Genomic DNA, 20,989 nt, shown 5'->3' on the forward strand with positions numbered 1-20,989 from the left:
ATGTTAATGGACGATATAAACTCGGTATTCTAGATAACTTGATAACATGATACCTCAGCTTGAGCTTCCCTCTCAACTCTGCGGGGCTATTGGCCCGAAGGTGGGAATGCAGATCGATTTTGGACTTGTGGCTCGAGGTCTGAGGCTATTGGCCCCAGCTTACCAGTTGATAGCCCTGGCTCGCACTGGCCTGGTAGTGAAAAAGCGGCTATTGTCAAACAATTGCTCAGCAGCTTTAAGCCAAGCGCACACTACACGACGTGCTGTCGGCACCCTGTACACACTTAATGACTCACAGTCTTTTGCAGGGCTGGATCTAGGGGAGTGCTGGGGTGGGCTTTGACCCCCCCAAATTATCCCTATTCTACCCCAAGTGCAAATGAAGGAAAGGGTCTAATTGTATCGTCATGGCATTAACCCTTACCCTTACAAAATGTGCTGTAAATGAAGACAAGCGCTTGTGCATGTACAGTAAATGTATTAGCTTTTTTTAAGTTTTCTGCTTGGACCGTTATTTCCTTTTAAATCAGCACATAACCTGCAATGGATCAAATGGATTGCCCAAAACACATCTTAAAGATACAATCCCGAAATTTTGTCACAAACTCACGCACATGGCAACATGAGAGTTTATTAGTGATATGTCAACAAACAACATGAAAGAAGGGCTTGCACCAGTTTTTTGCACTGATTTGCACTGAATGGAAAAAAATAATTTAAAAAAACAGCCGAAAACAATGATTGGACAGCATGTAGGGAGACATTAGTGTAATGCATTGTGCTCCTCTTGCTCTCTTATTGTCGGTCTCTTGCTCATCGGGACAGTGCACACACCTGGTGGCTCGTCGGCCAGATTTTATGCAGGTTTGTAATCCATCGTAGCATCTGCGACTAGTCTGGGCATGTGCGCACACTACACGACCACCGGTCGTGGGATCAGAGACTTCTCACCATCTCAAAACATCAAATGAGATGAGCTTGAGTCGTGTAGTTTGTGCTAAGCTTTAGCTGCAACCTATGGTCACTGTGTAATAGTGACTCTGTGCTGGCTTAAAGCCGGTTGTTTGGAGAGTGGGATTACTGGAGTGGTGTTGTGGTCAAGCTATTTCATAAGGATTAGAGTGTGATCTGAAAACAGGCAGATGGTTGATACAAAGCATAGCTAGAGATAGAAGAGAACAAAACATGACAAGCAAAAAAACTTTTATAGCCATTGAGGATTTACAAGAAGCAAGTAGTATTTTGTTGTCTAACATAAAACTGGACAAGGTAACCCTTGTGTTGGTATCCTGAATTGCCTTGAACTACACTGAAAAATATGTTTTGTCTGTTAACTAAGTCAAAAATATGATTTAGATCAAGTAGAAAGGTAACAATTGCAGGTTACCACATTTTCAGTTTTTACAGATTATTACACAAGTGGTTTTGTGAATGTATATTTGAGATGCTCGTCTCAAACACCATTTTAATAAAGCAGTTTATTTGATTGACAGAGAATGAAGAAGCAAGCCCAACTGTACTCTCCAGAAATAAAACAAATTGACCTTGATATCAACAGGACGTTTCGAAACCACATCATGTTCATGGATAGATTCGGTGTGAAGTAAGTAACACATGCACACTTCAAAATGTTCTGTAATGAGACACAGTAACAACACTGTGATGCATCATTTGAAGTCTGAAATTAAATCAGTTCCAAAATTTGTCTTCGAAAGCTATTTCTGCAAAACATTGCTTGTTTATTTAGCTCTGTTCTACAGTATTTCTCTCCCACATGTACAATGTAAAAGCTTGTCTTAGAATGCTGGTCATGGAATTAACATTAGCACACTAACACACTACAGCATACTGGCATTAATTCTCTGCACAAGCACCACAGTTTACAGATGAATATTTAAGAGGCTCAGAAGAATCTGCATCAGATCCACTTGACACAAGAACCATTTATTCTCACAGGCTTTTAGTTTGCTAAACAGCTATGTTTGGTTTCACCACCCATGCCGGAAAGAAATGACAATAAACTGATTTTTACTTAATCTTGAAGATTCACATCACAGTAATGGCTCATAAATGGTTAATCTAAGTAGAACAGTGCGTGCCTAAAGAGACCACAACCTGTAACAAGCTGCCTACTACTTTTGTCTGAATACATTTTATTGTCTTCCAATAAAAGGGTCACCATACAGAAGGCTACTTCATTCTCTTTGTACTTAGTGAACTAACACATTTACAAAATAGAGATGCATATACTGTATATATTTATTGCAAAATAAATCTTAAAAAAGATATTTGGACACTTGCGAGGAGGGTTCACACCAAAAATCCTTTACTCATCCTCATGTTGTTCCAGGACTTTCTTTTTTTCGTGGTACACAAAAGGAGATTTTATGCAGAAAGTTTCTGTCATCATTTACTATAATTGCATGTTTTTTTCAATACAATGAAAGCGAATGGTGACTGAGGCTGTCATTCTACCAAACACCCCCTTTTGTGGACACTGGAAAATGTTTGGAACAGTAAATGATTGCAGAAATTCCAGTTTTACATGAACGTTCCTTTTAAGTGTAAATGTCATCGCATTAGATACACCAAACCTCGTGGCATATGCAAATAGAATCTGCAAATTCTCAGAACTAACTGCACATTTTGGAGCCAATTTTTGCTATGACTTTGAAGATTTTTTAGCAACTGGGGTCAATGTGATGTATGAAGTAATTTCCCTTCACGAATACACAGGCGTCCTAGCAGAGTAACCTGTGTAGTTCATCACATTGATTATGGACATGTTCCACAAAGTTTGACAACCACAAAGTGTCAAAATGCATTTTGTCTTAATGAGCAGTAGATTTATCTATAGTTTTATACCTTTTTGAAACCAAAAAAAAAAAAAAAAAAAAAGATTTTTGGTAAAATGTTTTGTTATACATACATATATATATATATATATATATATATATATATATATATATATATATATATATATATATATATATATATATATATATAAGTTTGGCATGATGTACAGATTTTGCTGTTTTGGAAGGAAATTGGTATTTTAATTCACCAAAGTGGCATTCAACTGATCACAAAGTATATTCAGGACTAGGGGTGTAATGGTATGACATTTTCACGGTATGATAACCGTCACAAAAATTACCACAGAATTACGGTTTCAAGGTATTTAGGTGCATTGATAATTAAAAGCAGTTCAATATTTGATTATGAAATAGGCTATTTCTGATAAACACACAGATAAATATTTCAGTTATATCCAATTCTTGAACTTTATTTTGGATTTCTTGAACTTTAATCCTCTAAATTTTGATCTTGAACATCAGGACACTCTCTTAATCCGACAAGGTAAAAAAACAAGTCACAAACAGGTAAACATTAATAACAGTTTTTTTGGCAACATGTACAGTAGTCAGATGATTATAACTAAAAATATTTTTTATTGTTATTTTACGATTTATGAAATTGAATTGTAATCATTTGTAATGATTATTGCCCAGGTTAACACTTAAAAATATGCATTTGCATGTGTTCAGTAATTTGTTGCGTATGTGATTTAGTAATTCTACAATACCTACTGAAAATATATTATTCATGTGCAGTTTATTTATTGGCATTTTGTCCAATACTGACAATTTCTGCCACAGTTTCACTGTCAATTTCTTGCATGCATATTGTCAATGTCAGTTTCCTGAACACCAAAAGCCATGCATTTTGTAAACTCTATTTAGTACTATGTTTTACAAATAAAACATATTATTAGTATTATCAAACACATTGGCCTACTGTTGCGCTGCACTTAGGCAAAAGAACAAACAGTTGGCACATCGTAAAGTTGAACGAGGTCTTAAATCCGTTTGCTGCATTTGTGAATGTGACAGAAAGCATAAGCATAACTTTAGCCAAACTAGTCATTACAAATCATGTAAAACTACATTGAATCTGGTGTTTTTATGAAACGGGCTATAATTTATTATCCTGTGTACTGTATTTCCACTTACATTCATCTCCGCAGATTCTGTGGGATGGTGCTCACGGAGATGGTGCTTCAGGTTTGAAGTGTTTCCCGCTTGAGCCGATACTTTTTTGCGGCAGACTTTACAGACTAGGTAACCATCAACATTGTTGGTGCCTCATGGATCTTTTACATAGCCAAGTAATCCCAGACAGCAGATTTCAACTTCTGTGGAGGTGGAAATAAAGGTTCAGGCTCGGACATATCTGTATGCTGCACTCCGCTCGTGCTGGACTTCTGATGTGCTCATGATGCGCATCGCTCGCGACACGTGCATGTCACCTTTAAAATTGAGTGACAGTCAAATGCAACATGAGGAAGGTGCAATTTAAAGATTTATTTTATCTAGCCAAGTTTATATGATGCTGTGTAAATGTCACAGATTCTGTCTTAATAAAAATTATTTGAATTTTAGAAATGTTCTAAAAAAATCTGTTTTCATCTTTATGCAATACCGTCAATGAGAAGATTTCAACAGTGTAATAACCATCCGTTTTAAAACCGAGGTGTATTGTGAAACCTTGAAACCATTACATCCCTAGTCAGGACATTACTGATGTAAAAAACAGCACCCCACTTCCAGCAGTCATCACTAAAACACCTTATGCTTGAGTAATCATATTAAATTGCTAATTTGGTACTAGAAAATGACTTGCCATTATATCAAACACAGTTGAAAGCTATTTGGTTTGTTAAATGAAGTTTATCATTGTCTTTGTTTTTGAGTTGCCACAGTATGCAATAGACTGGCATGTCTTAAGGTCAATATTAGGTCAAAAATGGCAAAAAGGAAACAGCTTTCTCTAGAAACTCATCAGTCAATCATTGTTTTGAGGAATGAAGGCTATACAATACTTGAAATTGCCAAAAAACGGAAGATTTCATTCAACGGTGTACACTACAGTCTTCAAAGACAAAGGACAACTGGCTCTAACAAGGACAGAAAGAGATGTGGAAGGCCAGATGTACAACTAAACAACAGGATAAGTACATCAGGATCTCTAGTTTGAGAAATAGACGCCTCACATGTCCTCAGCTGACAGCTTCATTGAATTCTACCCGTTCAACACCAGTTTCATGTACAAAAGTAAAGAGAAGACTCAGGGGTGCAGGTCTTATGGGAAGAATTGCAAAGAAAAAGCCACTTTTGAAAGAGAAATCAAAAAGAAAAGGTTAGAGTGGGCAAAGAAACACAGAGATTGGACAACGGATAATTTGAAAAGAGTGTTATGGATCTTAACCCCATTGAGCATTTGTGGGATCAGCTAGACTGTAAGGTGCGTGAGAAGTGCCCGACAAGACAGCCACATCTATGGCAAGTGCTGCAGGAAGTGTGGGGTGAAATGTCACCTGAGTATCTGGAGAAACTGATGGCTAGAATGCCATGGATATGCAAAGCTGTCATTGCTGCATGTGGAGGATTTTTTGATGAGAACTCTTTGAAGTTGTTTAAGTTAAGTAGTTAATTTCAAATTGTAATAGTAATTTTTCATGTTATTAATGTCCTGACTATACATTGTGATCAGTTGAATGCCACTTTGGTGAATAAAAGTACCAATTTCTTTCTATAAGAGCAAAACCTGTACATTATTCTAAACGTTTGGCCGCCTGTGTATGTATATATATATATATATATATATATATGTATATATATTATAAATATCACTTGTTTTGATAGTTTGTTATATACTTGCAGTACAAAGACATTTATACATTTTAACTCTCCATGTACTTTGTGGGGCCAATGTATGTTTGTATGTTATTTCTAAATATGTATAAATTGTGATCCCAATAAATGGTATCATACAGTGTGTATATACTGTACATTTATGTATGTATAAAAAAATTGATAATGTAATAAAAAGACAGAGTGGTGCTTCATAAAACTTTGTGCTTCCTCTTTACTTCTGCTGCAGGCATTGTCTGGAGCATTTTTCGATTTTCTGAGCTTGTTCCCCCAACAGGCCAGAAACGGGAGTGATGTTACTGAGGATTTAATAGATTGTAGACTTTAGAGAGCCAAGTGGAAAATCTTGCTCATCTAAAAGGTGTCATCAATACTTGCACATGAAGGGAGGGACTCAATTATAATTTATTTGAATTAATTGTGCATCGTTGTGGAAAAATATGGATGTTTGATTCACATGTTGCTGATGTGTGTTTGTTTCACTATAGTGTGGCTTTCAGTAAGGACTGCAAGAGGAGAGTTTTCTGGTTGTGATTTGAGCCTGACATAAGATGTTCTTCTCTTCACAGGCAACAGTCTTTATTCCATGTGCTCTCTGCATACTCAGTTTATAACACGGTAAGAATAAACTCAAATACTTGTTTAAAGGGATATTGGTCCCCCCAAAATGACACAATATAATGTATAATAACATAATTCTCATGTTTGTGTGAACTATCCCTTTAAAAAAAAAAGAGCATGTTACATAATAGCTGACTTCATCTGTTCTTGTCCTCAGGAAGTGAGTTACTGCCAGGGCATGAGTCAGATTGCTGCCATTCTGTTAATGTTCATGAATGAAGAGGATGCATTCTGGGGTCTGACGCAGCTGTTGACCAATCAGAAACATGCCATGCATGGTTAGCCCTCCTCATTTATTCTCTTCTTGGCAAACCATTTAAAATGTTAATTTCTTGCATATAAGATACATAACTTTACAATATATGATACAGAATACTTGAGAATTCAGCCCAATGCTTTAGTGTTGGGAAAGATGTGCAATTTGTATAATACCTTTGCATTTTCAACCCACCAAAGGATTCTTTGTCCCCGGATTTCCCAAACTTCAGCGGTTCCAGAACCATCACGACCAGGTTCTCTCCAAACTTTTACCCAAACTGAAGAAACATTTGGTAAGATTGTTTTGGCATATACAAGAATGCAACATTTATTTGGCAAGATTAGTTAAAGAGTTAGTGCACCCAAATATAACAGTTGTCATAATTTACTCACACTTATGTTGTTCCAAACACGTATGACTTTCTTTCTTCCGTGGAACACAAAAGGAGATGTTAGACAGAATGATAGCTTCAGTCACCATTCACTGCCATTGTATGAAAAAAAATTGAATGGGGACTGAGAATAACATTTCCCATAACATTTTTCTTTCTGTCACAGAAGAAAGAAATTCATACAGGTTTGGAACAACTTGATTGGAAGTAAATAATTTTTTGGCCGTACTATCACCTAAAAGCTGAAGTGTGTAATTTCTGTGACATTAGCGCCACCAAATGGAATTGCAAAAATAAACAATGTTTCCCTATCTGTCATTCACTCGACATTGTGTCGATGTAGTGACACTAGGGGTCACTCTTGGGAGCCCCAAACACCTCTGCTTTTTGAAAAAAGGCTAATGGGAATTGCTGAGTGGAACTTGCATGCCGCTCCCCCTGACATACGGGTATAAAAGGAGCTGGTATGCAACCACTCATTCAGATTTTCTCTTCGGAGCCAAGCGGTTGTGTTCAGCGAGCTGAATTACTCTGCCGATCCATTCACCTCGAAAAGCTGTTGGATTTGGATTAACGGTGCATTACAGCGGCTTCTCCCCCTCTTGCACTGGTGAAGTGCAGAGAACGCCCCTGGGCACTTCAGTAGCTAAAAGAGTATATTCTTCCCCACGGACCTCCCATTCCCCAGTATGCTTGTTTGCCCTGCTTGGATGAGACCGCCGGCTCGTCTCAGGGTGAGTTCGTGATCTCGTTTTGGCGCTCATGAAGTGGATGAGCTCTCGATTGCAGCATCGGAGAGGGGGCTGTCCAGTCTGACACTGAGGACTCGACTGGGCTCCCACCTTCGGGTGCGGTCGCCCAGTCGCAGCCTGACGTGCAGCTGGCAGCCATGCTTGCCCGGGCGGCTGCGTGTGTTGGGCTGGAGTGGAACCCTCCACCCCCCCCTGAACCCTCGCAGCCTGATTATTGGTTCCTGGGCCCGGAGCGCTGCTCACGACCGCGCCCCACCCCGGTCCCTTTCTTCCCGGAGGTGCATGAGGAGCCCACGAGGTTGCGGTGGGCAACTTTCACTGCCCGGACCCGGTCCTAGTAGCACCCTACTGGCCCACCCAGACATGGTTCTCGGACCTCATGCTCCTCGCGACAGACCCCCCCCCGGTGAATTCTCCTGAGGATGGACCTTCTTTCTCAGGGACGGGGCACCATCTGGCACCTGCAACTAGACCTCTGGAATGTCCACATCTGGCCCTTGGATGGGATGCGGAAGACCTAAGTGGCCTACCACCCGCGTGGTAGACCCGATCACTCAGGCTACAGCCCCCTTTACGAGGTGCCTGTATGCCTTGAAGTGGCGTCTGTTCGCTAAGTGGTGTTCTTCCCAACGCGAAGACCCCCAGAGATGCGCAGTCAGATCGGTGCTTTCCTTCCTGCAGGAGAGGCTGGAGGGGCGGCTGTCTCTCTCCACCTTGAAGGTGTATGTAGCCGCCATTTCAGCACATCACAATGCAGTGGATGGTAAGTATTTGGGGAAGCATGACTTGATCATCAGGTTCCTGAGAGGCGCTAGGAGGTTGAATCCCTCCAGACCGTGCCTCATCCCCTCATGGGACCTCTCTGTAGTCCTTCGGGGTCTACGGGGAGCTCCCTTTGAGCCCCCGGAGTCAGTTGAGCTTAAGGCACTCTCTTTGAAGACTGCCCTCCTGACTGCGCTCACTTCCATCAAGAGGATAGGGGACCTGCAGGTGTTCTCTGTCAGTGAATCATGCCTGGAGTTCGTGAGACCCTGTACTGAGGTAGGTGCTTCACATATGCTGGTCCCTGTAGGTGACCCCATGTGATATCTTCCACTAAATCGTTTCTCTGTTGGTAAACTGCGTCTTCCTTTGGCAGAAGCCCCTCTGCCCCCGATCACCATGTTTGTAGAAACTCCACCCCCTTCGGGTAGGACCTACCATGGGACTTCTCCACATGACATACTTCCGACAAGATTCGGTAAGACCATGTGATGTATTTCCACTCAAAATACCCCTCCCCCCTTTTCTCTGGGCGGGGTGTGGTCTCCGCGGTGTCTTCCCCTTGGGAGTGACACCCCCCCGACTTAGACATTTATGGCCCCCAGTCGGTTAATAAATTCCACTCTTTTTGGGGAGAAAAAGAGGAAAAGAGGCCACAGCTGGGCTAGCCTGTCCCTATTTTTTGGGCAGTCGACTTGTTCCCGAAGGATTGTTTGACGCTCATAAGAGCATAGGGGGAGGTTACGTGACGGCCTGGTGTGCTGGCTATGAGGCACACAGCGGTCTGCCTGTCTCGCACCACCAGTCCACGTAACACAGTTAAGCTAGTTGTGGCGTTTTGTATAAGGACCCCTAGTGTCACTACATCGACACAACGTCGAGTGAGTGACAGATAGGGAACATCCTGGTTACTTTCTTAACCTCCGTTCCCTGATGGAGGGAATGAGACGTTGTGTCCCTCTTGGCACAACACTGAATTACCCGCTGAAATGGCTGTGACCTTGTCTCGGCTCCTCAGCACAAAACCTGAATGAGTGGTTGCATACCAGCTCCTTTTATACCCGTATGTCCGGGGCAGTGGCATGCAAATTCCACTCGCCAATTCCCATTGGCCTTTTTTCAAAAAGCAGAGGTGTTTGGGGCTCTCAAGAGTGACCCCTAGTGTCACTACATTGACACAACGTCTTGTTCCCTCCATCAGGGAAAAAGTAACCAGGACGTTATTAAACAATGAAAACGCTGCTCATCTGCTGTTTTTTAAACAGTCAGATAGTCTCTCAAAACCAACAGTAATTTTTATAGCAGCACAGCGACACAGAGTTTACAGTTTTCAAGAAAATCAACCTATGAATGGCTTACTTCTAGTTGTCTCTGCATATTAAGCTGGGATAGAAGAAAGTATTTTAACACTGAAAAAGTTACATACTTCAGCTTTAAGTTAAATAAAGATATTAACTTAAAGTATATCAGTTTCTAACAAGTTTTCTTTCCCTTCGTTTCTCTCGCTTCTCAACCCTCTTCCCTCTTTACATCTTCCCTGCCCACCATCCTCTCCCTGCATTTCTTGGTGTTGCACTCATCTTAGGATAAGGAACAGATGTCTAGTGGCATTTACAGCACTAAATGGTTCCTCCAGTGTTTTATTGACAGGGTAAGTGTTTGCACATAAATGTGTTGAAGCCATTTAACATTTTACATTGTGATTTATAAGTGTGTTATGTAAACAAATATTATGTAGCTGGGAATACATGCTAAATCACATGCTAAGTGCATCAAAATCCAAGGAAATTATACATCAATGGTGTGTGCAGACCTGTTCAGACTTGTAAAGCTAACAATGTATTTATCTTGATGTGATAAGTGGACATTCATGGTTATACAGGAAGGAATTTTGTCTGATAGTGTGGATGTAAACATAGAAGGGGAAACTCAGATTGAGGATCATCAGAATAGCACATACACGTACACACTACAAAGTTTCAGGAGTGACAACCACATTTAAATGTGGGAGTGAATCCCCTAAATTTTTATTCCATGTGTGTATGGTACAGGTCTGACTCAATTGAAAAGATTGACAAGTGATAACCATAGCAACGCTGCAGCATCTCATTTCTGTGAAACATGAATGCCACCAGCTTAACCTGTTTTGTGTTCGCTGTTTTTTAAGCAAAGAGATTATCCACCACAGATATATTATCACCCGACAATGTTTCATTTGCTGTCGTCTACAGAATCACTGTGTTTTGTTTAAGCGCCTCTAAATGGCTGTTGTTAAACAGCGCGTGCGCTCTGGACTGTAATGTACCGGTTACCCTGTGACCGCAGGGCTGAAAGTAACCATCAGACAGTCAAAAGCGTTTGCTGTACTAACACCACCAAAATAGTTCCACTTTTTAAGGAAAGTACCACCTAAGGAGCAGGTACTAAAAAGGTTCCTAGTTTGGTTCAGGTTTTAGTTGGAAAAACAATGAGAACCTAAAATAGTTCAAGGAACATGGAAAAGTGTGCCATAGAATAAAGAAAGTCATGCAGGTTTAGAGCAGCATGAGGATGAGTAAATGATGACAGAATTGAAGGGGGTCCAACTTTTTTAAATAACCCTACTCTTTATCCATCACCTCATTAAGTTCAGTACAAGCTGGTGATATATGAGGTATTCTCATTTGAAAAATGTTTAAATAAGCAGCCACAATTCACCAGTCTAAATAATAGGAATGCTTGGCTAAGAGGAATTAGGGTTTAAGAAACTGAAGGAAAAGAGTGGGAAGAAAGTGCTTTCTCCTCTTTATTTCTTTGTCAGGGCCTGTTGATGGAGGGATTGGGGCAGGAGCACTGTGTAATTAGCAGGCAGACAAGGGTGCTTCAGTGTTTACTCTGTGCATACACACACAATCCTGTGGGTTTGGCTGTGGAGGAAAGAGAGCAGCCACTGTGAACACTGCAGAATCCTGTCCGGCACTGTCGCAGAGCTGCAGTGCTTGTGGACTGGCAGGATGTTCACTGACTGAGGGAGATTAGCTTTAGACCAACAGGGTCCCCACTTTAAAACTGGATTTGTGGTTTTATGCATAGAGATATCTCACAGATTTACAGTATGTTATTCATTATAAAATCAGGACCTTTGTATTGACATGTCTGTTTTAATGTGTCCACAAACATTTCATCTTTTACAGACCCCATTCACTTTGACTTTACGTCTGTGGGACATTTTCATCTTAGAGGGTGAGAAAGTTTTGACAGCCATGGCGTACACTATCCTACAGCTCCACAAAAGTGAGTTCCTCTTATTTTTATTCTACCTTTTGTCATTTAGTGTTGTAATACTAAACTAGATAGGTAAAGTTTGTCAAGACAAGAAAGAAAGAAAGAAAGATGAATTTGAATTTCTAACAGTTAGAGAATTTTTGTACAGTTTGAATAGGTTTGGCCTGTCAGTGTACTGTTAAGTCTAATGGATTTTTCAGTTTTGATCCTCTGCTCTGTGAAAATCAAAATTCTGTAAATCAGTTTGAAAAGACAGTAACACTTTACAATGAGGTTCCATTTGTTAACATTAGTTAACAACATTAGTTAACATGAACTAACAATAAACAATATTTTTACAGCATGTATTCATCTTGGTTAACTCTTTAAGCTCTGATGGTGTTTTTAAAGATTTCTTGTTTCAGTTGTATACCTAAAATTAAAGGCTTATAAAAAAATAAAAATAAAAAATAAAATAAAAAAAGAGGGTCAATTGTTTGGTATCATTGTAAAGACCATGATAAATTCTGAGACTCTCAGCCTAAGAAACTGCTGAAAAATCAAAAATCTAATTATTTTTTCTGATTTTACATTATATGGATCTGGGTGTAAATAAGTTGGCTATGAAAAACTGTTTTTGTTTTGTTCCCAATAATGTCAAATGCAACTGAGAAAATGTTTGTGTTGATACGACAAAGCAATCAAAAGTTATAGCATTACAAATATAATTTTATTACACATGCAAACACAACAGTGACAAAAGGTTTGCATAGCATGCAGACATGATTTTAGTGATGAGATTTCACAGAATAAGTGCCATTTGACTCAATAAGTCTGCATCATTGAGTCTGTCATGAATGTGGTGCAATCTCTTGGTGGCCATATGTAACAGTCACCAATTGCATGTCTCTCTGCCCAAATATGGATGATTTTTGCAACAGTCTGAACCCAGTCCAGTTGGTTAGCATTCCATGATGCTACATCATTTCCGATGATGTCATCTGATCCAGGAAAGCTAACATGTTTTCAGCCAGATTGCAAGATGCCAGATAGCCAGATACTGTGTGCATGTTGTGCTTTGTGTGGATTATCTAATGACTCATACATCCAATTACCTTGTGTGTGGGCTCGTTTGAAAGATAATTGCCTCCTCTAAGACATTAAGGCATTAAGCCTCATCTTATGGTATGTGTTATTTTATGTTCTGTTTATTTCTCGTGAAGTTATAAGCGAAAACGTGGCATATAAGTGTCCCGCCTCCATCAGGCGATGGAGGCGTGACACAATTTGTTCTCTCTCCCCGGACTTCTGATTATCCATGCCTGCAAACAATCACACAGTTAATCAAGGACTGCATATATACTCAACTTTTTCATTCAGTCATTGCAAATTCTCAACAAGGACTACTACTGACTGTGCTGCTACTCTGCAGTGTTTTCTTTGTCTTCCTTCAGTGAGAGTATTCTAATCTCTACATTATCTTTGTGTCATTAGTTTGCTTAATACCACTGTGTTGTTCCTGTTATTATTGATCTACAGTTTTCTTACCTCCCTTAAAGATTCCCTGCTTCTGGGTTCCAACTATCCATCTGTGTGTTTGTTGCCTGACAAAAAGAAACACCTGTTCACGTGAAACATAAATGTCAAAGACATATACGTAGCTATTACTCAATATATTTTTGTCTGTGAGTTAAAAAAATAGGCTGGATGTATTCTACTCTTTAAGAGCTTTCCAACAACATATGACACATGGCTATTTGATCGGTTTGATGTTTTTACTGATTGCAATTATATGTACAGTGCAAAATGTTTAATTATCAAAACGGAACACTTCTAATTTGTCTGCAAATTTCAAAGCACTTGATCAGTTTTGGTCATAATGTCTACATGAATTGTAAAGTAGAGCTTCTAAGCTTTCAAACGATAAACGATTTTGTGTTGGTCAAGACTGTAGTTATTATTTTGGAAAATCCCTAAACCATGTAACAGTTTGTTCTCTTTGGAATAAATTATTGTCAGTCATGTTGGCTTGACAAAGATTCATAAAATCTTGCCCATCCAAGACATGATGCTGTCATTAACCTCTTTTGACATGATCTCAGGACCCCTACTTATCCTAATAGTTCTTGCTTTCATGACCTGTCTCTGTCTCCACATCAATTAAACAGTAACAAATTCACACCAGCCTATTCTAAATGGTCAAGTTATGGATTTTTCATCCATAATGTGAAAATTCTGTAATCATTTACACACCCTCATTTTATTTCAAACCTGTTTTACTTTTTTTATTCCATGGAACAAAAAGGGAGATGTTAGGTAGAATGATAGTCTCAGTCACCATTCACTTTCATTGAATGGAAAAAATATGCAATAAAAGGAAATGGTGAGTGAAGCATCTCCTTTTGTGCTCCACAAAAAAGAGAGAGAGAGGAGATGGGTTTGGAACAAAATGAGGGTGAGCAAATGATGATAGAATTTCCATTTTTGGATGAACTATCCCTTGAAGGTTCTACAGTGTCAAATCACTAACTGTAGCTACTCATGTCCAGAATGTTTGCTTAAGATGTCCCTGGAGGACCTGAGAGAATTCCTGCAGGAGAAGATAGGAGAATCCATCTACCTCAGTGATGATCTTGTCATAGAGCAGCTTAAAGTGTCCATGTCTGAACTTCGGAAAATGAAGCTAGACTTCCCACCACCAGGTTCATTGTTTTTTTTTCTTTTTTTTTTTTTTACATTATATTTAACTGCATGAAGTAATACGCTGATGTTTAGCTGTATACTTGTTAGTACTTTACATAATCAGTGAGGAGAGCTCACCACTTCTCAAAAAAAACATTTATGGAATGTTGTTGATCGTATCACCTGTGGAATAATCCATATTCATTGTTTAATTATTCATATTTTGGAATTTATCAAATCATATACAATGCTCATGCATAATGTAGTATCTAAATTATATATTTTCACAACAGCTAATGAGTTCATGGAGGTCACCTACATTTTTCAGTCCACTCTTGTTGTTAACCATTTCTATTTTCACTTTTCAGCTAAGCCTGATGAGTTTTCACGGAAGCCTCTAGGTCTGGAGTTGCCAGTAGTTCTGACTCCATTCAAACTGCCCAAACCAAGCCCCTCAGAAGATACGCCCAACAAAGCCCAACTCGCCAAATGCCCACCCGCCTCTCTGCACATCTCTGTAGAGCAAGAGACCATCATGTTGGATGACAGCCCTCCACAGGACAAAAAGCCCTTCAAAGATGGAGGCACAGGCAATATGTCACCCCTCCTCTCTCCGGACCCTGTTCTTGTACATAGCCAGATTCCCCTTACTCTTGACAGAATGATAGGGGCCCCTGAGGATGGCGGGGAATGGCCCCCTCCATATGAACCCCCTAAAAACACCGTCCCAGATCTTGGTGAAACGCAAAACCAACCTGTGCTGCACGACCCTACTCCATTTCCAACTTTGGATGATACATTGCTGTCTGGAATGTCTCCTGGTGCAAAGCCTTTACAAACACCTCAGAACTTTGAGAAGGACACTTTAGAGACAGCAGGGGGCAGTGTGGAGGTTGATTTACCCTTAGACAATTTCCATTCTACGTTTTCAGTTTCCATGGCTCATGAGTCACGTCGGCCAAACAGTATTTCTAATTATAAAAATCTAAATGAGGGACAGGTGGGAGATGATGAAAATTTCCAGATGATCTCCTCAACAGATTGTGACCAGTCCCAGTTACCTGTCAAGGGAATCCCCACAGTTCACTCCGACCCTCTGTTTCAGCATCCACCCCAAACCAGCCAACCCCTGCCAAAGTCAGAGACTTTTTAAGTCACCAGCTAACTTTTTTACCCTGGTGCGTTGCTAGTCTTCTGTTGGAAAGCATACAGTTAATGCTTTTTGTTGTTGTTTGGCTTGTAGTTGTAGGGGTAGAAGAAGCATTATGTACTTTTAAGACCAGAATGCAGCCCTTTAAAACTCAACATACTGCCAGGATAAAGCATTCATAACAAAAGTGAGCTGGCTCACTGCTCAAGACAGAACTATAGCCAACTATATAATGAACAACTGCCTTCTGACTTTTCTCCCCCAATTTCTAGGCTGGATGTGGGTTTGTACAGAACCGGCATTAGATTTTACCCCAACGCCACCAATATCTTTGCAATTTTTTGTGACCTGATATGATGAAAAGATAATAGCTGTAAAAGAGTTGTTCTTAACTGCACTCTGCAATATGAGACATTTCCACTACACCATGTTGTATTGAAACATGCAAAATATCATCAGTCATTAGCTTATATGATATGGCTTGCATATGTACTAGAGATGTATTTATTTATTTAAATCATTCCAATCCATGTTACAGTAGATTGCCTTTTATGGTAAGTAATCGAGTTACTGTATATACTTGTAGTCTGTAGTAATTTTATTTGGTAGTTTGAAATTGGCTCAGTCTGTGATATGATTGTTAGTTGATGCCAGCTTTATGATAAAATGCCAGTTTTGCAAAGTTAATTGCCAATATTTATAATTCTGATAGAAAACACCACTAATGGTAAATAGTATAACGGAATGTGCAGCTCTTCAAATGAGCACCATCCTTTCAGAATAAGCCTCAAAATGATTTCTTAGATATAGCTGCAGTCATGTAGTCTTCGTAATGTAACTTCCAATATAGAAAAACTGATGGCAATAGAAAACATGGCCTTTAAAGGAATATTTTGGGTTTAATACAAGTTAAGCTCAATCAACAGCATTTGTGGCATAATGTTGATTACCACAAAGGTTTTTTTTCCTTTAAAAAAAAGCAAAAATCTAGGTTACAGCAAGGCACTTACAATGGAAGTGAATGGGGCCAATTTTTGAAAGGTTTAAAGACTGCAATGTGAAGCTTATAATTTTATAAAAACACTTACATTAAATCTTCTGTTTAAACCTGTGTATTATTTGAACTGTAAAGTTGTTTAAATCGTAATTTGTACAGTAATTTTAGGGTTTGTAGACATCACTATGGCAACGAAGTTGTAAAAGTGGCTGTAACTTTACACAGAAAAGGTTAGTACGTGATTTTATCACAATAAAATCACATTATCATGCATATTGATCTCTTTTGCCTATACTTTTGAAACAGTGGGTATTTTAATGTTTATGGATTGGCCCCACTGACTTCTATTGTAAGTGCCTCACTGTAATCCATATTTTTGCATTTAAAGAAATGGAGGGATGAATCAAAATACATTTTTGGAATATTGCTTTCATTCTGTAAGATTGAACAATATTTGTCTGGTTATTTCTAACCACAACTTGATGTACATTTATATGAACTTGTTTTTCAGCTGAGGGAACAGTTTGTACATTTTGCTTTTTTACATGTAGAATTAGTATTGTATTTTATTGCTTATAGGATTTTGTGTGTGTGTGTGTGTGTGTGTGTGTGTGTGTGTGTGTGTGTGTGTGTGTATGTGTTGGTAACTTAAATGGCTTAAATATCAGATTTGATATCTGATGGATGTATGATTTTACAAAGGCCCACTTTTTGTACACAATTAGCTGGCCCAGGAGAAAATGACTGTGAAATTAAGATGTAATCCTTGGTAAACTATGAAAATTAGTATTCTAAACTTCAGTAATTATTAATCCATGTATTATCAGATCTTAAAACATAGTAAAGGATCTTTATTGCTGCTCAGAAAACCAGTGTAAATCTAATCCTCTGAAAACATCTGATCCTCTGAAGTGAGCATTGTGATAGACATGTTTTCAGTGTTTCCAGAGTTATGGATTCCTTAGTGTACATTCCTTTTTTAAGGAGTTTTGAGAACTCCAACCACAAGGCTTTGGTTTCATTCAATGTGTACATAGTGAAAATATTTACTTTGTTATTCTATGTTTGAGGTAGAAATGCATCTATGTTTGAGTTAGTTTAGCAGAAATAGACATTTTCTAATCTTGACTGGGGGGTGCAGATTTATTTACACACGGCAACATCCAATACTTCAATGCTCTGTGTGACCACAAGAGGTCTCTGCAAACACATGGTTTGTGTACAATAGAGCTTCACTTATTCACTGTTCATGCCAAATTTGACTTCGTATTCATATTCCTATAGCAAAACCTTAAGAACATTATTAAAAATCTTATGATTCATTATCTTTATTTTGTGATGGTGATGCATGGGAAAAGGTGTTAAATGCTCTGTATAAAAGCTCAGTGACTGTTGGAGTAGCAATGTTTTAGATTTCCATCTCAATGAAAACAAACTGGAGATTCACCATTAGTGAGATACTTGATTCAGGCATAATCAAACTCCTGCAATTTTACCTGCAATATGAGTGCGGTGCATTTTTCATGTCTGTCTCCTGCTCTCTGAGGACATTGACAGGATGTGGTGACACAGGTTTCTGTGATTGATGCCATGCCTTTGCAAATTGTGAGTGCCATACATCATAATTGAGCCCCAGTGTGAGAGAGAGGGGTTGACAGAAATTCAACAGATTAAAAAAAAATAAAATAAAAATGACGACATCACTTCATCATAATTGAGCAGGTATTGATGCTCTCATCTGTGCAGAATTCTGCTATGCAATACTACAAAGGTTATCAGACCACACTGTGATCTGCTCAGTCAGTCTAATTTTCCCTGGCCTTTAACTATGTTTGATCTGCAGAAAAATACAATATCTCTTACATATTTTAGTTCAAGCTGAAGAGAGCAGATAAAGATATAAAGCAACACTAAAATATCTCTTTTCAATTCATTTAAATATCTTTTAAGATTTGTATCGACTTCTTTGAACTGAGAATCAACTCCCAAGGCATATAATACTTTCATGCTGAACGTTAGCACTCGCACCACATGCAGTCATGGGAAAAAGAAAGTACACCCTCCTTGAATTCTATGGTTTTACGTATCAGGACATAATAAAAATCATCTGGTCCTTAGCAGGTCTTAAAATTAGGTAAATACAACCTCAGATGAACAACAGCACATGACATATTACACCGTGTCATGATTTATTTAACAAAAACAAAGCCAAAATGGAAAAGCCATGTGTGAAAAACTAAGTACACCTTATGATTCAATAGCTTGTAGAATGACCTTTAGCAGCAATAACTTCAAGTAATCGTTTTCTGTATGACTTTATCAGTCTCTCACATCGTTGTGGAGGAATTTTGGCCCACTCTTCTTTACAACGTTGCTTCAGTTCATTGAGGTTTGCGGACATTTGTTTATGCACAGCTCTCTTAAGGTCCCGCCACAGCATTTCAGTTGGGTTGAGGTCTGGACTTTGACTGGGCCATTGCAACACCTTGATTCTTTTCTTTTTCAGCCATTCTGTTGTAGATTTGCTGGTGTGCTTGGGATCACTGTCCTGTTGCATGACCCAATTTCGGCCAAGCTTTAGCTGTCAAACAGATGGCCTCACATTTGACTCTAGAAATACTTTGGTATACAGAGGAGTTCATGGTCGACTCAATGACTGCAAGGTGCCCAGGTCCTGTGGCTGCAAAACAAGCCCAAATCATCACCCCTCCACCACCGTGCTTGACAGTTGGTATAAGGTGTTTGTGCTGATATGCTGTGTTTGGTTTTCGCCAAATGTGGCGCTGTGCATTATGGCCAAACTTCTCCACTTTGGTCTCGTCTGTCCAAAGGACATTGTTCCAGAAGTCTTGTGGTTTGTTCAGATGCAACTTTGCAAACCTAAGCCGTGCTGCCATGTTCTTTTTAGAGAAAAGAGGCTTTCTCCTGGCAACCCTTCCAAACAAACCATACTTGTTCAGTCTTTTTCTAATTGTACTGTCATGAACTTTAACATTTAACATGCTAACTGAGGCCTGTAGAGTCTGAGATGTAACTCTTGGGTTTTTTGCAATTTCTCTGAGCATTGCACAGTCTGACCTGGGGTGAATTTGCTGGGACATCCACTCCTGGGAAGATTGGCAACTGTCTTGAATGTTTTCCACTTGTGAATAATCTTTCTCACTGTAGGATGATGGACTTTAAATTGTTTGGAAATGGTCTTATAACCCTTCCCAGATTGCTGGGCAGCAACAATTGCTTCTCTAAGATCATTGCTGATGTCTTTCCTCCTTGGCATTGTGTTAACACACACCTGAATGCTCCAGACCAGCAAACTGCTGAAACTTCAGCTTTTATAGAGGTGGTCACACTTGCTGATGATCAATTAATCAAGGGTTAGCAGCACCTGGCTACTACTTAGCCTCTTAATTCCTATGGAAGCAGTAAGGGTGTACTTAGTTTTTCACACATGGATTCTCCATTTTGGCTTTATTTTTGCTAAATAAATCATGACATGGTGTAATATGTCATGTGTTGTTGTTCATCTGAGGTTGTATTTACCTAATTCTAAGACCTGCTAAGGACCAGATGGTTTTTATTATGTCCTGATACGTTAAACCATAGAATTTAAGGAGGGTGTACTTTTTTTCTCATGACTGTATGTGGAAAGGTTGATATTACAACTACCTCCCCATCTCCTCCAGGTTTATACAGTACCTGAAGTTATCTATTCAAAGACCTTTTGTCATTGGGCTTTAGCATCCAAAAGAAGGAAGACAGTAATCAGCCTTCAAAGGTTGTAGGTGTCTGAGAGAATAATTTCCAATGAGAGCACCTTTAACTAATAACACATAAATGTGGAGGCCTGGGTAGCTCAGTGGTAAAGACGCTGGCTACCACCCCTGGAGTTCGCTAGTTCGAATCCAGGGCGTGCTGAGTGACTCCAGCCAGGTCTCCTAAGCAACCAAATTGGCCCGGTTGCTAGGGAGGGTAGAGTCACATGGGGTAACCTCCTCGTGATCTCTATAATGTGGTTCGTTCTCAGTGGGGCACGTGGTGAGTTGAGCATGGATGCCGCGGTGGGTGGTGTGAAGCCTCCACACACGCTATGTCTCCATGGCAACACGCTCAACAAGCCATGTGATAAGATGCGTGGGTTGACGATCTCAGACACGGAGGCAACTGAGATTTGTCCTCCACCACCTGGCCTGAGGCGAATCACTACGTGACCACAAGGACTTGAAAGCACATTGGGAATTGACCATTCCAAATTTGGAGAAAAAGGGAAAAAATCCCCCCAAAAATAAAATAATAATAATAATAACACATAAATTATTATATTGTTCTTGTACATATTGAATACATCATTCAAACATTCACAGTTTAGATTGGAAAATGTATGTGAACCCCTAGGCTGATGATGTCAACAAAAGCTAATT

At 39.4% G+C, this 20,989-nt stretch overlaps 1 protein-coding gene across 1 annotated transcript in view; it reads left to right on the top strand.

Annotated features, from left to right (window-relative positions):
* The window catches only part of LOC127452199 (USP6 N-terminal-like protein), a 45,494-nt gene extending 27,592 nt beyond the window's left edge, over nt 1-17,902 (top strand). Inside the window, exons 7-14 of the mRNA XM_051717500.1 lie at nt 1,494-1,603; nt 6,284-6,332; nt 6,493-6,613; nt 6,792-6,886; nt 10,085-10,150; nt 11,673-11,772; nt 14,292-14,444; nt 14,793-17,902. Coding sequence (XP_051573460.1) covers nt 1,494-1,603; nt 6,284-6,332; nt 6,493-6,613; nt 6,792-6,886; nt 10,085-10,150; nt 11,673-11,772; nt 14,292-14,444; nt 14,793-15,577 — 1,479 coding nt within the window. The 3' untranslated portion in view covers nt 15,578-17,902. The remainder of the gene's footprint in view (nt 1-1,493; nt 1,604-6,283; nt 6,333-6,492; nt 6,614-6,791; nt 6,887-10,084; nt 10,151-11,672; nt 11,773-14,291; nt 14,445-14,792) is intronic.
* Nucleotides 17,903-20,989: the final 3,087 nt, after the last annotated feature.

This window comes from Myxocyprinus asiaticus, chromosome 2 (assembly GCF_019703515.2).
Source record: "Myxocyprinus asiaticus isolate MX2 ecotype Aquarium Trade chromosome 2, UBuf_Myxa_2, whole genome shotgun sequence".
Taxonomy (NCBI): Eukaryota; Metazoa; Chordata; class Actinopteri; order Cypriniformes; family Catostomidae; genus Myxocyprinus; species Myxocyprinus asiaticus.